The sequence below is a fragment of the Somniosus microcephalus genome, chromosome 6 (genome assembly GCF_052327205.1).
Source record: "Somniosus microcephalus isolate GS21.2 chromosome 6, FLI_Smic_1.0, whole genome shotgun sequence".
Taxonomy (NCBI): Eukaryota; Metazoa; Chordata; class Chondrichthyes; order Squaliformes; family Somniosidae; genus Somniosus; species Somniosus microcephalus.
The window spans coordinates 197,619,617-197,634,162 of record NC_140992.1 but is presented as its reverse complement, the minus strand read 5'-3'; the positions used below and the strand labels follow the sequence as shown (position 1 = coordinate 197,634,162).

Genomic DNA, 14,546 nt, shown 5'->3' with positions numbered 1-14,546 from the left:
AGAGCCAGGGAGTTGTGCTCCAGAAAAAGGGTGTGCTGGCAGTCTGGAGGGAGGTGCCACCATCAGCCACTTCCAACTCTATGACTCCTGTATCGATTTCTTTGTGGGTTCAATGACGAGACATTTATGAAAGAAGATGTCTTTTAATCTAAGTCTGTTCAACTCTTTATACAGCATTTACAGGAGACATGATGCTAGTGATGCATCTAGAACGAAACTGAAACCAAACTAAACTGCCTTGCTTGACTCGGTCACATGCCCTCTGCTGGTCAGGCACAAGCAATCAATACATGCAAACATGCTGTTAAGGCATCATAATCGAACAGGCAAATACCATCTCTATTTGCTGATATCATTACATCTCCTTTTCTTAAAACAAAAGTAATTTACTTTTAACTAACAACATATTTTCTTTGTATTAATCTGCATTTTAACTGTAACACTTAATGAACTTACATTATCATTATCATGATCAAGGTTTTTTAACCTTGCTTTGTGTGTTCACATGAAATATGTCAATATACTAGAACGTGAAGAAAGAATAAGATAACATTACTTCCTTCTATAACAATAGTCCTTAAATATGCTCAATGAGTCTCTCAGGAGGCTTCACGTGTCTTGAGGATTTTCTGATTGATTGTCCTTGAATCTGAGTTGTTGCCTCAGATGATGTGTTCTCAGCTGTGTGATCAGGTTGTTCAACAGTATCAGTCTCTTGACCTGCTGTGGCTGGTCCCATGAGAAGATCTCGACGATTTATTCTCAGAACAGCACCCTCATCTGTCTGAATGGTGTATGATCTTGGTTGAACTTCACTCAGGACAGTTCCCTTCTGAGTCCATGTGTTTGTTTTGTCTTTTAACCTTACTTGGTCACCAGTGTGGAGTTCAGGTAGGTTTTGTGTTCCTCTGTCATAGTAGTGCTTTTGCTTTTCTTTCTGTTGTTCTTTGAACTTCCTCACTTTCTCCCCCTCTTTTGTTTTCAGGAGGTTCTCCGGGATGGGTAGGTTTGACCTTAGCCGACGTCCCATCAGGAGTTGGGCTGGTGACATACCACACTCGAGCAGCGTTGTGCGATATACAAGCATGCTCTGGTAGAAGTCAGTTCCACTGTCTTTTGCCTTGTACATCAGCCTTTTCACTGTCTGGACCGATTTTTCCACTAGTCCATTGGACTGTGGATAGTGAGGACTTGACGTTGTGTGGACAAAGTCCCACTCTTTGGCAAAGTGTCGGAAACTTGCATTGTAAAACTGGGGTCCGTTGTCTGTGAAGACCTCGCTTGCCACGCCATGTCTGGAGAATATGGCTTTCATACATGTTATCACAGCATCTGCAGTGGTGGTGTACAGTCTACAAACCTCTGGATACAGGGAGTAATAGTCTGTGACTACAAGATAGTCCTTCCCTTGACATACGAATAGGTCAGCGCCTACCTTCTGGTAAGGTCTGTCTGGTGCTGGGTGTGGCTTTAGTGGTTCTACTGGATTGCTTGCTCGATATTTCAGGCATATTGTGCAGTTTGACACCTCATTTGTCACATCTTGGTTGATTCGTGGCCAGTACATCACCTCTCGTGCTCTTTTCTTACACTTTTCGATTCCCAGATGTCCTCCATGGATCTTTTTTAACATCTCTTTTCTCAGACTCTTTGGGATAACTATTTTACTTCCTTTGTAGATGATGTCTTCGACCACTGATAGTTCCGCCCTGCAGTTCCAGTACTCTGCCATGTCAGGTGAGCAGTCTTGCTTCATGTTGGGCCATCCATCCAAGATGCTTTTCCTCAGTCGTCTCATTGTTTCATCTTTGTTTGTCTCAGTCTTTATGAGCTCCATTTTTGCATCTGCTATGGGCAGTGCACTTGTGATCATGTCCACGTAGGCGTTCACTTTTTCATCCATTGTGGTGTTTGTGGGCTCACTTGGGTCAACAGCTCTGGACAACGTGTCTGCTGTATACATCAGCTTACCCGGTGTGTACGCAACATTCAGTGTATAGCGTTGCAGCCTGATCATCATTCTTTGTATTCTAAGCGGACAGCTATTTAGTGGCTTTTGGAACAATGCAATCAAGGGCTTATGGTCAGTCTCTACACTGATTGCTTGTCCTGCCACAAACTGGTGAAATCTTTCACAGGCGTATGTGATGCTGAGCAGCTCCTTTTCTATTTGAGCATATCGCGTCTCCGCGTCTGTCATTGAGCGCGATGCATATGCAATAGGTTGCCAGTAGTCATATTTTTGCAGAAGAACGGCACCGAGCCCACTCTGTGATGCATCTGATGATATCTTGTTGGGTCTCGCTGGGTCATAAAACCTCAGAACTGGTTCCTCTGTGAGCAGTTTCTTTAGATCGCTCCATGACTTCTCATGCTCATGATTCCATTCCCATTCTATGTTCTTTTCAGTTAGTCTTCTCAGTGGCGCCATCTTTTCTGAGAGGTTGGATATGAATTTCCCCATGTAGTTGCTCATTCCATTAAACCTCTGCACGTCCTTCTTGCATTGTGGCTTTGGCATATTCTCAATGGCGGACACCTTTCTGGGATCTGGTCTGACGCCCTCACTGCTAAGGATATCTCCCACGAATGTCAGTTCTGTCACCCCGAGCTGGCATTTCTCTCTATTCAGCTTCAGGTTTGTTTTCCTTGTTGCTTCCAGCACTTTTGTCAGTCTCTCGTCATGCTCAGTTCTCGTGGTTCCCCATACTATGATGTCATCCATTGATGTATCAACTCCCTCCAGGTGCTCATAGATCATATGGATAGTCTTGTGATACACTTCAGGAGCTGAGGCAATGCCAAATGGTAACCTTAGGAATCTGTATCTGCCAAATGGACTGTTGAACGTGCACAGTCTTGAACTTGCTTCGTCCAATTTCATCTGCCAAAATCCTGATGATGCATCTAACTTGCTGAAATACTTTGCATTTGCAAACTGTGCCATGATTTCCTCACGTGTAGGAAGCTTGAAGTGCTCTCTCTTTATTGCTCTGTTTAGATCTCTTGGATCCAGGCAAATTCTGAGCTTTCCATTCTTTTTGTCCACAACGACGAGGGAACTCACCCACTCAGTTGGCTCATCTATCTTCCGAATCACGTTCAGGCTTTCCATCCTGTCCAACTCTGCCTTCAGTTGCTTTTGAAGAGCAAACGGAACTTTTCTGCATGGATGTATGACCGGTGTCATACTTTTATCTACTCTGATCGTGTGTTCTCCTGGAATGCAGCCTAGACCCTTAAATAGGTCTTTGTACTCTTTCATGAGTTCATCATAGACTGTCTCTCCTTCGCTTTCCACAACGAGGACTCTCTTTACCAGGTTCAGTCTCTCACAGGCTTTTAAACCTTGTATGGCTTGCACATCCTTTGGCACCACGATTAATGCTAGCGTGTGCTCTCTGTCCTTGTGTGTTACTTTGACAATGTATCTTCCTTTCACTGGTATTTCAGTACCTGAGTATCCTGTCACTTTCACTTTGATTCCATGTATCTTTGGTCTGGGTCTAATTTTCTTAAAATCAGTCTCTGATATCACATTAACTTGTGCTCCAGTATCCAATTTAAATGGAATGTGTATGTCATTCACTTTTAGTGTCAACATCCAGTCTCTTTCTTCTTTTTTGTTTTCAGACACAACATCTACATTGAACTCCTCTATCTCGCTTTCATCTACTGTGTGGACCTTGCTTTGTTGCGCTTGGTTCTTGCAGCAACGGGCATAATGGTTGTTTTTGTTGCAACTATTGCATGTTTTACCATATGCTGGACACTTTCTTGGTGGATGCTGTGTACCGCATCGACTACATGTCTTTCGATTGTCCCTTTCATTTTCGTTCGCTGGCCACGCCTCTTTTTTCACATTGGCGCTCGTTTTGTTAAATGGTTTGTATCCGTTCTTTCTCACTGCATCCACGTTGCAGCTATTGTCACTGAACAGCTCCTTTGCCTGCAACTTCACAGTCTCTGTAGCCCTACACAGTGCTATGGCTTTTCCCAGGTCTAGATCTTGCTCTCTTAGCAGTCTTTCCCTTAGACCATTATCTGGAATACCACACACCAGTCTGTCTTTTATCAGCGAGTCTGTCAGTCTCCCAAATTCACACGATTTGCTTCTGTTTCTCAGTTCAATCACATACTGATCAATAGTCCCACCCATTTTCTGAACACATGTGAAAAATGTGTGCCTCTCAAACGTCACGTTACGTTTAGGTGTGCAGTAGGCCTCAAACTGTTCCATTATTTTATCTAGCTTCATTTTGTCTCCATTAGCAGCGAATGTGAAGTTATTATACACCTCCAGCGCTTCATCACCCACGACATGTAAGAACAGTGACGATTTCCTTTTATTACTTTTCTCGTCAGCTCCGATTACTGATAAATACAACCCCACACGTTGTTTGAACCTTCTCCAATTTTCAGCCACATTACCTGTCAACTGAAGCGTCGCCGGTGGGAGTAAACCTTCCATTTTTCACTTCGTTAGCTATTCTCTAATGGTAAGTAACGATGTTCTCTTTTGGCTTGCTAATCTGTGGAGAGCTGATTTAACTTCAGATTTTTTCTCTTCATCTCTTTCAATCACTTCTGACACCATGTATCGATTTCTTTGTGGGTTCAATGACGAGACATTTATGAAAGAAGATGTCTTTTAATCTCAGTCTGTTCAACTCTTTATACAGCATTCACAGGAGACACGATGCTAGTGATGCATCTAGAACGAAACTGAAACCAAACTAAACTGCCTTGCTTGTCTCGGTCACATGCCCTCTGCTGGTCAGGCACAAGCAATCAATACATGCAAACATGCTGTTAAGGCATCATAATCGAACAGGCAAATACCATCTCTATTTGCTGATATCATTACAACTCCAACAAACGGCTATTCAATGCCAGGATTCAATGCCAGAGACATTTTAATGACCTCACCAGGCTGGCCAAGTTAAGTGAAGGAGCAAGTGCCCATGCAGATGCGAAGATACTGCTGGAAACATGGCTCACCACCAAACAGTCATTACCACACAGTGTAAAGGAAGAAATGAAAGTGAACCTTAATAGGCACAAGCGACCCCCACCAACCCCCCCTTGTGGGTCCCAGATTACTTTCCCTGAAATATTTGTGTGAGAAGGGAAGAGATTACTGCATTGCCTGCATCTGAGAGTATGTTCACCAGGGTGTGCCTGCAGACTGCTGGGTATCTGGACATTGTAAATTAGTCCAGCGTTGTCCAATAGAAATTGATGACGTGTAGTCATGGTGACACCAATTTAGCCACATGCACTAATTATAGTAGAAGCTGCCTTATAAACACTCCCACCATACAGGTCAATGTATTTCACATGTGTATATTTGCTTAACAAGCATATCACCATCCAGTAACCAAGGAAGTAAAGCACTCCCAACGATCAGCAAAACTCACACTCTCTGCTTTTCATCTTGCCATTTTACCAACAAATGCGCAAAAAGGTTAAAGTACACGTGCACACACTTCCTTGTCGTGAGCAGGGGATTGGTCTCCAGCACCATTTTCCTCTTCGATATTCAATGCTTGGAAAGCCCAATCCCATTGTGATGCCCATAATATGGAGGATACAGGAAGTCACTACATTTCAGGAAACCCTTGCTGGACTATACTGCAGGGCTCCATGTGACCTGTCATGGCATCGGAAGCGGCACATGAGCAATTTGATGGTGCTCCACAATAATCCTGGTAGCACCCAAGGCCTCAGTGAACCTGTTTCCAGCCACTGTCTTGGATTCCCAAAAAGGCTGAAGCGGGTTCCCCTGGTCACGTGCTGTGGCTGAGCTGTACAGCTATCCTGGATTCTCGTTCGCTCTCTCTGGCTGCTCCCTCATGTTAATCTGATTCTATCTCTCTCTCTCTCTCTCTCTCTCTCTCTGGCTGCTCCCTTATGTTAATCTGATTTTCTCTCTAGTCTCTGCTGTTTTGATCTTCACAGCCACAGACAAGGCAGTGCCCTGGTGGAAAGAGTCTGCAAGTCAGGTTCCAACAGCTGGCATATCTCTGTGATGGTGTCAGAAGGAAAATGCAGCCTTCACAGACACTGCCTGTAGGATAAATCCAGACAGGTCCTCCATAGTCTGTAGACCCTGTGATGTGGATACCAGCAGGTCGGGTGTTGCCTTCATACATGCTGCTGCACTCTCTTGGCTTCCATCCTTTGCTCCTCTATGTCATCCTCCTCAAAGCTCAGGAACAATGGAATCCTCAGAGACAAATCCATTACTTTGTTATGCAGAGCTCCATTTAAATTCCCAGCAAGTTTCCCAAGTACCTTTCAATGCTCAGAAACTGCAGCTTCAAACTAGTGGAAGTGACTCCTAGTCAAAACAATGGTGTAGAATTGCACTCCTGTGTGACGGCTCACCTTCCCAATCTGTTACTGCCAGTGGGTCACCCTACATGCTCAGCACCACCATCTTTTCAACAGTGGTGATTCAAAGGGGCACCAAGATCCGTTCACACATCACCCCTCTGCTCACTGACCTACACTGGCTCCCGGCCCAGCAACGCTTCAATTTTAAAATTCTCATCTTCACATCCAAATCCCTCCATGGCCGCTCCCCTTCCTATCTCTGTAACCTCCTCCAGTCCTACAACCCTGCAAGAACTCTTATGTTCCTCTAACTCAGGTCTCTTGTGCATCCCCGACTTCCTTCGCCCCACCATTGGCAGCTGTGCCTTAAACTGTCTTGGCCCTAGGCTCTGGAATTCCCTCCCTAAACCTCCCCGCCTTTAAGCTGCTTTTTAAAACATACATCTATGACCAAGCTTTTGGTGATCTGTCCTAATGACTCATTCTTTGGCTTGGTGTCAGATTCTGTCTGATTCCGCTCCTGTGAAGTGCCTTGGGACGTTTTACTACATTAACGACGCTATATAAAGGCAAGTTGTTGTTCTTATTGTCGTTGTGATGAATGGGCGGAAATGCAGGGAAATCTCGGAGGATACTTGGCCATGTCCCTGCTTCATTTAAATGCAGTGGGATGCGTTTCTGGCGGGTGGATCAGAGGCACAGCAGGGTCACAGGAGGAAAATCAAGTTGGCCATTTTATTAAGGCCAGAGTTCCAGCAGAGGGCCTCTCCCACCCATTATGCTCACCAGACCGTCTCAAGCCCATCTGAAAACGGACATTTTATTTAAGTATAACCCAGCCTGGCCTTTCCGTGGGTCTCTCTAATGGCCGAGCCGCCCTCAATGGCAATGGCGTAAACATTGCAGAAATTGGGGTGGGAGGGCTATAAAATATTTTGCAGAGGCATCTTTAAGACCTGGGCAGAGCCCTACTGGACTGCAGTGAGAAGGTGAAAACCAGTCTGATCTCCCAGGCAAATGTAAAGTTATATTGAAGTTTATTTAAACTGTAAAGGTGAGCATTATTCATACCTTCGATTCCAGTGTTACAGCAAAGAAGAAGCCCAAACGATCACACCTGCAGGTGATGTTATTGTCTCCTTTCTCAATGTTACATCCATTCTGATCCCACATGTCTGTAATGGAAAGTTCCTAATTATCAGAATCATTACCTCATTTACACATTCCAGTACTAATTGATGTCAGCATTTTATAAAACTCTTTATTTACCATTATGACCAGTAGCCCAGGCGCTGCACCATGTAGAATATGGCTAAAAAGAAAAAGATAAATCTACCATTAGATACACCAGCACTAAATCAGTTTAATCAGCTGTGTGAGTGCTTAAACAGTTAGACATTTTTCATTTTCTTGTCTGACGGGGTGAAGCATAGAGTTAGGGGGAAATCGAGTTCTGGCTGTGAAATAAGTGTTACTGTATTTTCATTAATACCACAGAATGTGGACAGTGTCTTTATGGAACGTGGGGAAGCCATTTTACTGAAATGGGGAACATGCTACTGAAGGAAAGATGACGGCTCCAAAACTCAGTGTCCCTCGGGCTGTAAATGGAGTGTTTTTTGGGTGGACGGGATGAAAAAGGGGGCAGCACCTGGTTACACCGAGCCCCTGGCCTTCATCTGCTGGTCTGAAGTTCTTGCCCTTGTGGGGTCGGGCCGATTGATGCCACGCAAATGAGGAAAATACATCACTGAAGTACGTTCTTCTATTTGTGCCCCAGTAATACTGAGTACAAGGGATGTTCTGTGATCAATTGCATTTCAAAAAGAGGCAAAACCAGAACGTAACCATTTCCAATAAAAACAATTTCCCCACAGCTCCACAAGCCTGATTAAACAGGGGCACCTCACCTGAGGTGGGCAACCTGTTGTACCAAGAATGTTGTGGTGCCCAGCTGCAATAAGTAAATGCCCCCGACCCCAGGATTTTGGTTGGGGCCAGGGCCGCATCCATGGGGTGAGCAAAAGTTCTGCCCTGTCCCAGATCCTCCCTATAAATCCTCCATAGGAATTTCAGGGCGCAAGTGAAGGGAAATATGTCACAAGACCCAATTTTCCTCATTGGCATGGCATCATTTTATGCCCGCACCCCCATCATGATCGGAAGTTCTGATGGGCATTAAAGAGACAAGGAGATCTGCTCCACATTCTGCCCACCTGCCCAGAAAGAGCTCCATTTACAGCCCTCGGACCAGGAATTTCAGGGTCATTCAGCCCAACTTCCACATCTACACTGGAGAGAATACAGACTGTGCTGCACAACTCCAATCCCATAAATGGCTGCGCACTGTTAGAGCTCGATGATATTGATCAGTTTTGTCTTACCTCCCACTGCAACACGCCTTGAAATTTAACTGTCAGAGGGGTTGTGAGGTCATCAACACTTGAACTCCCCACTTTAATTGTAACATTGGATGAAACAGGGCTCCTCTCCTGACCCTATAACAACACAAAAAATTAATTACTGAAAATCTAATGATTTAGGATTTACATTACACATAGAATCATTTCAATGATGTTCATTTCTGAGGTGATGGTGAGCAGTGCAGGTTTTGTCATTGTAACTAATATTTCCTCTGGGGTTGAAATTCTGGGAGGCTGCCTTGCCGCCAGAGGTGCGGTGAACCACAACTCCAAGTCACCCATGAAGCTTTCTGTAGACCCTGTCCCAAATTGCGGTAATGGGGTCAATAACATGTAAAAGCACATCAGTGATGCCCACCCCAGTCCGGCCCAGAAAGTCAGAGTGACACCATGCCCAGACACAGGTCTAGAAATTCGGGTGCACCCATTTTTGGGCACCTGTGGGGGTGCAAGGTGCATGGCCTGCTTCCTAATGGTAAGGCCCGAGGTGCCCCCGATTTTGAGCCTCAGGCCTCATTGCAAAGAAGCCGGCAACAGTCACCTGGCGAAGTGGAAACCCAGATCAGGCCATTGGTCGAGTCGCAGTGAGCCTCAGGTAAGTGAAGCCATAAATCGGGTCGGAGGTCGGATGGGAAGGATCGGAGGTCAGGGGCCAGAGGATCTGGGGTTGGACTCAGACGCTGAGGGGGGCCGGTGGTGGGGTCTGGAGTGGCGGTAACCAGAGTGGAGGGAGCGGTTGTGAGCTTTTGTAAAATGTGTGTCAGGAGGTGCAATCCTGTTCCTCCGGGCTCCATATTCAGGTAAGTAAATGTGAAAAACTTACCTTGTAGTGTCGCAGGAGGTCCCAAGGTCTGGTTTTGTTGAGTGCAGCTGGCGCTGGCTGCCTCAGAGCAAAATAATCCTGAAGTGAGGGCCTCAAACAGGCGTTAGGCCCCTGATTTGCATATGTAAATGGTCCAACGTCTGTTTCAGGCGTGGGCCCGGGGCACCATTTTTTTCCTTTCCCAATGTAGCAGGCGGCGCAATTCTTGCCCGCCATAAAGAGGGCTAAGTGGGCCAGTTAGAGCCTGAAAATCAGGTGCTGTGCGGCCACATTTGTACACCAGAGTGGCCCAATGCTGTAACTCCCAAAGGAGCTGCCTGGCATGGATTTGTGAAAGGTAGGTCATGCCTGACAAGCCTGATTGAATTTTTTGAAGCGGTGACTAAAATAGTGGACAGGGGAATGTCTATGGATGTTATTTATATGGACTTCCAAAAGGCATTTGATAAAGTTGCACTGTTACCTAAGTTAGAAGCCCACAGAATTGAGGGCAAATTATTGACCTGGTTAGAAAAATTGGCAGGATGTGACTAGTGGTGTCCCGCAGGGATCTGTGTTGGGGCCTCAACTATCCACAGTATTTATTAACGACTTAGATGATGGCATAGAAAGTCATATATCCAAATTTGCAGATGACACAAAGATAGGTGGCATTGTAGGCAGTGTAGATGAAAGCATAAAATTACAAAGGAATATTGATAGATTAAGTGAATGGGCAAAACTGTGGCAAATGGATTTCAATGTAAGCAAATGTGAGATCATCCACTTTGGATCTAAAAAGGATAGAACGGGGTACTTTCTAAATGGTGAAAAGCTAATAACAGTGGATGTCCAAATAGACTTGGGTGTTCAGGTACATAGATCATTAAAATGTCATGAACAGGTACAGAAAATAATAAAAAAAGGCTAATGGAATGCTGGCCTTTATATCTAGAGGACGAGAGTACAAGGGGGTAGAAGTTATGCTGCAGCTGCACAAAACCCTGGTTAGACCACACCTGGAGTACTGTGAGCAGTTCTGGGCACCACACCTTAGGAAAGATGTATTGGCCTTGGAGGGAGTGCAGCGTAGGTTGACCAGAATGATTCCGTAATGAAACCCAGGCTTCAAGGGTTAAGTTACGAGGAGAGATTACACAAATTAGGGTTGTAGAAATTTGAAATTTGGAATTATCTTCCGCAAACAGCAATTCATGCTAGATCAATTGTTAATTTTAATCGGGGATTGATAGCTTCTTAGTAACCAAAACGTGGATACGGGCCAAAACGCAGGTATATGGAGTTAGATCGCAGATCAGCCATGATCTCATTGAATGGTGGAATGGGCTCGAAGGGCTGAATGGCCTACTCCTGTTCCTATGTTCCTATGTTCTGGAATGTGATCAATCCCCAATATGATCGATTACCTGCTTCCCTACTACATTTTAGATGAGCGGATGATCGTCCGCTCTGTCTGCATGAGAATTGGGTCGGGTTAGGATAGCTTTACTGAAATGGTGCAAACCTAGGAACAGTGGAGGTCCATAGAGATTTTGGGGTCCATGTACACAGATCACTCAAATGTATGTCAGGCAATGTTCCCTTTAATATTTTTTTGGTGCGTGGCCCCTTTAAGGTGCAGCATGGTCCATTCAAAATACCGCGCATGCACGGTTTTTCCTATTTAAAAGCCGGTGAGCCATCTACGTGGGAGTTGCAGAGTGCTGTGTGGCCACCCAGCTTAAAGGGAACATTAATGTCAGGTACAAAAATTAATCAAAAAGGCTAATGGAATGTTAACCTTTATAATTAGAGAGCAAGAATATAAAGGGGATGATGCTTTAATACAGCTGTACAAAGCCTGGGTTAGACCACATCTGGAGTACTCTGTTCAGTTCTGGACATTGCATCTTAGAAAGGATATATTGGCCTTGGAAGGAGTGGAGTGCAGATTCACCAGAATGTTACCAGGGCTCCAAGTGTTAGATTATGAGGAGAGATTACATAAACTAGGTTTGTATTCCCTGGAATATAGAAGATTAAGGGGTGGATTAATTGAGCTCTTTATGATTTTGAAAGGAATTCATAGGGTAGTTAGAGATAAATGTTTTCCGCTGGTGGGGAGAATCTAAGACAAGGGGACATAACATTAAAATCAAAACCAGGCCATTCAGGAGAGAAGTTAGGAAACACTTCTTCAAGCAAAGGGTGGTAGAAGTGTGGCTCGCTCTCCCACAGAAAGCAGTAGATGCTAGCTCAATTAATAATTTAAAATCTGAGATCGATAGAATTTTGCTCGATAAGGGTATAAAATGATATGGAGCCAAGGCAGGTGGATGAAGTTAAGATACAGAACAGCCATGACCTCACTGAATGGCGGAACAGGCTCGAGGGTTTGAGTGGCCTACTCCTGTTCCTATGTTCCTATGTGATACTGTCCCTCGCTGGGCTAGCGCTACTGGGAGGGGTGAAAGTGCAGGGCTTTTGCAGCCTTTAAAAGGCAGCAACTAATTAGAGGTGACATCAATTTTTGAGCGGCAGGAAACACAACTACTAGAATGTCTCAAGGAACGGCAGCCTTGCAGGAGGTCAACAGCAGTGAGGGTGCACAGACTGTCTGATGATTCCGTGGAGGTGTTGCTAGCTAACAAGGGATCGACTGTTGAGCTCCGAGGGCAGTGAGCCCCATAATTGAGTGGTTCAGGCTGTATGAACAAGGTCACTGAGACAGTCAGTGAAACCTCCACCACTCCAAGAACTGCCACACAGTGCAGAAAGTGGTTCAGTGACCTCACATGGGTGGCCAAGATAAGGTAAGGAACAGTTGTCAATCCACATCCTGTGCCACTGATAGAGGGTTCACTCATCTCCTTACCCCTCTCATCACCTGGGTAACCTATTCAAACACTCAAGCACCAACTGCACTCACAGTCACTCTGTCAACTCACATAGTCCTCCACAAGGGGTTCTGCTTGTCTTCAAGGACTGTTCATTTAAAGGGACAATGTCCTCGCACCTTCCATCATCATGCGCTCATAATGGGGAAAACAAGCCTCCATGCCATTTCATCATGTACAAATGTCACCGTCATGACATCTTACCTGTGCAAGTGCCAGCACAGAGACACTCAGCCGGGCGATAGAGTTAGTGAGTCAGAAGGGTTTTGATTGAGTGAAGCACTGAGCAGTAGTGAGCATGAGGACCTGGTAGTGGGAGAGAGGGAGAGTGCCATTTCTGCACTGTGGAGAGACAACTACCCTCAGCTCAGGAGTCTAGGGATCCAGATCTCAGGAGCCCAGTATTGAAAAGAACTATGATTTGGGAGCATGGATTTCATGTGCAGGCAGTGGAGATGGTGAAGAAGTGAGAGGAGTCCACGACACATCTGCAACACAATGCAGGAAGTTTCTCACAATATGCAGAACATCCTGGAGACAGTGACAGTCATGGGGATTTTTGCATTAACGAGGTACCTGGAGGAAGTAGTAAAGATATTGGTAGCTTCCGGAGTGGCAGCTACCACTGTTTCAATAGATGCCTTGAGGCTCAGCCTGACTGTCACACTTATGAAGCACTCTCAAGACTTGGTTGGGAATATTTTAATGACACTGACCAGTAGCACCTCTGGCACCATTGGGAAGAAAGAAGTGGTCACAGATGTTGCTGTCTCCCTGGAGAGTGGCAATGAAGCTGCTTTCTTAAATTTCCCTCCAATACCCGCACATGAAGGAGCTTCAGAGTCAGACCTGGTAACACTTGACACTCAAGAAGAAAGGCTGGTCGCTCTGGAACATACACTTCGCTAAGATGAGAATCACCTCAGCCTTCTAGGGCACCAGGAGAATCATCCCAGCCGCCCACTGCTCAACCTCATCTTACCCATGGAGCACCTCATAGAAGTAATAGACTAGGAGCTAGAGAAAGTAAGTTAGTGGCACAGAGTAGACACAGGCCTAGAAATTGGTCCACGCAGCGCCATGTTTTTCAGGCTCTGCTCGGACTACTAAGGCCCCTATATGGCGGGAAGGAAGCGTGGGTATAGTTACAGCCAGAAGTGCGCCGCTCACCATATTGGGTAAGGACAAACAAGAGGCATTATTACCCCATGACTGAAACATGGAATGGTCCCCAATCGGGAAAGATCGGGGGTTGGTGGGAGGGATCGGAGTCTGGCAATGAGGAAGGAGGGAAAGATTGGGAGTTGGTGGGAGGGATCGGAGTCTGGCAATGAGGAGGGAGGGAAAGATCAGGGGTTGGTGGTGGGGGATTGGAGTCTGGCAATGAGGAGGGAGGGAAAGATCGGCGGTTGGTGGTGGGGGTCGGGGAATGGTGGGGCAGGAATTTCAGGAGCAGGGTGGATGGTGGGGGCTGGGGGTGGTGGCGGCCAGTCAGTCGAACGCAGCCGCGAGGAGAAGTTGTGATCAACAAAAAGTTTTCTTGAGTGGCCGAGGGGAGCACTCCTGCTCCTCCTGGCTCACATCTGGGGATTTGTGCCAAAATTGGGAGATCTGTCCCACAGACTAGTCAAGCAACAGGCTGACATAGTCATACTCACAAAATCATACCTTCCAGGCAATGTCCCAGACTCCTCCATCCCAATTCCTGTCCCATCGGAAGGACAGACCCACAGAGTTGGTGGCACAGTGGTATACAGTCAGGAGGATTGGCCCTGGGAGTCCTCAACATTGACTCCATCCCATATGAATTCTCAATGTATCAGGTCAAACATGGGCAAGGAAACCTCCTGCTGATTACCAACTACCGCCCTCCCTCGGCTGATAATTCAGTACTCCTCCGTGTTGAACACCACTTAGAAGAAGCACTGAGTGTAACAATGGCACAGAATATATTCTGGGTGGGGGACTTAAATATTCAGCACAAAGAGTGGCTCTGTAGCACCACTACTGACCGAGCTGGCTGATTCTTGAAGGCCATAGCTCCCAGACTAGGCTTGTGTCAGGTGGTGAGAGAACCAACACGAG

The 14,546-nt window shown here is 45.8% G+C and overlaps 1 protein-coding gene across 1 annotated transcript in view; it reads right to left on the bottom strand.

The window, feature by feature from the left end:
- LOC147116320 (adhesion G protein-coupled receptor G2-like) overlaps positions 1-14,546 on the bottom strand; it is a 163,769-nt gene that overhangs the window by 111,026 nt on the left and 38,197 nt on the right. The window contains exons 3-6 of the mRNA XM_085992040.1: positions 8,737-8,837; positions 8,614-8,617; positions 8,540-8,569; positions 7,411-7,530 (exon numbers count right to left, since the gene is read on the bottom strand). Of these exons, the coding sequence (XP_085848166.1) occupies positions 7,411-7,530; positions 8,540-8,569; positions 8,614-8,617; positions 8,737-8,837 (255 nt within the window). The remainder of the gene's footprint in view (positions 1-7,410; positions 7,531-8,539; positions 8,570-8,613; positions 8,618-8,736; positions 8,838-14,546) is intronic.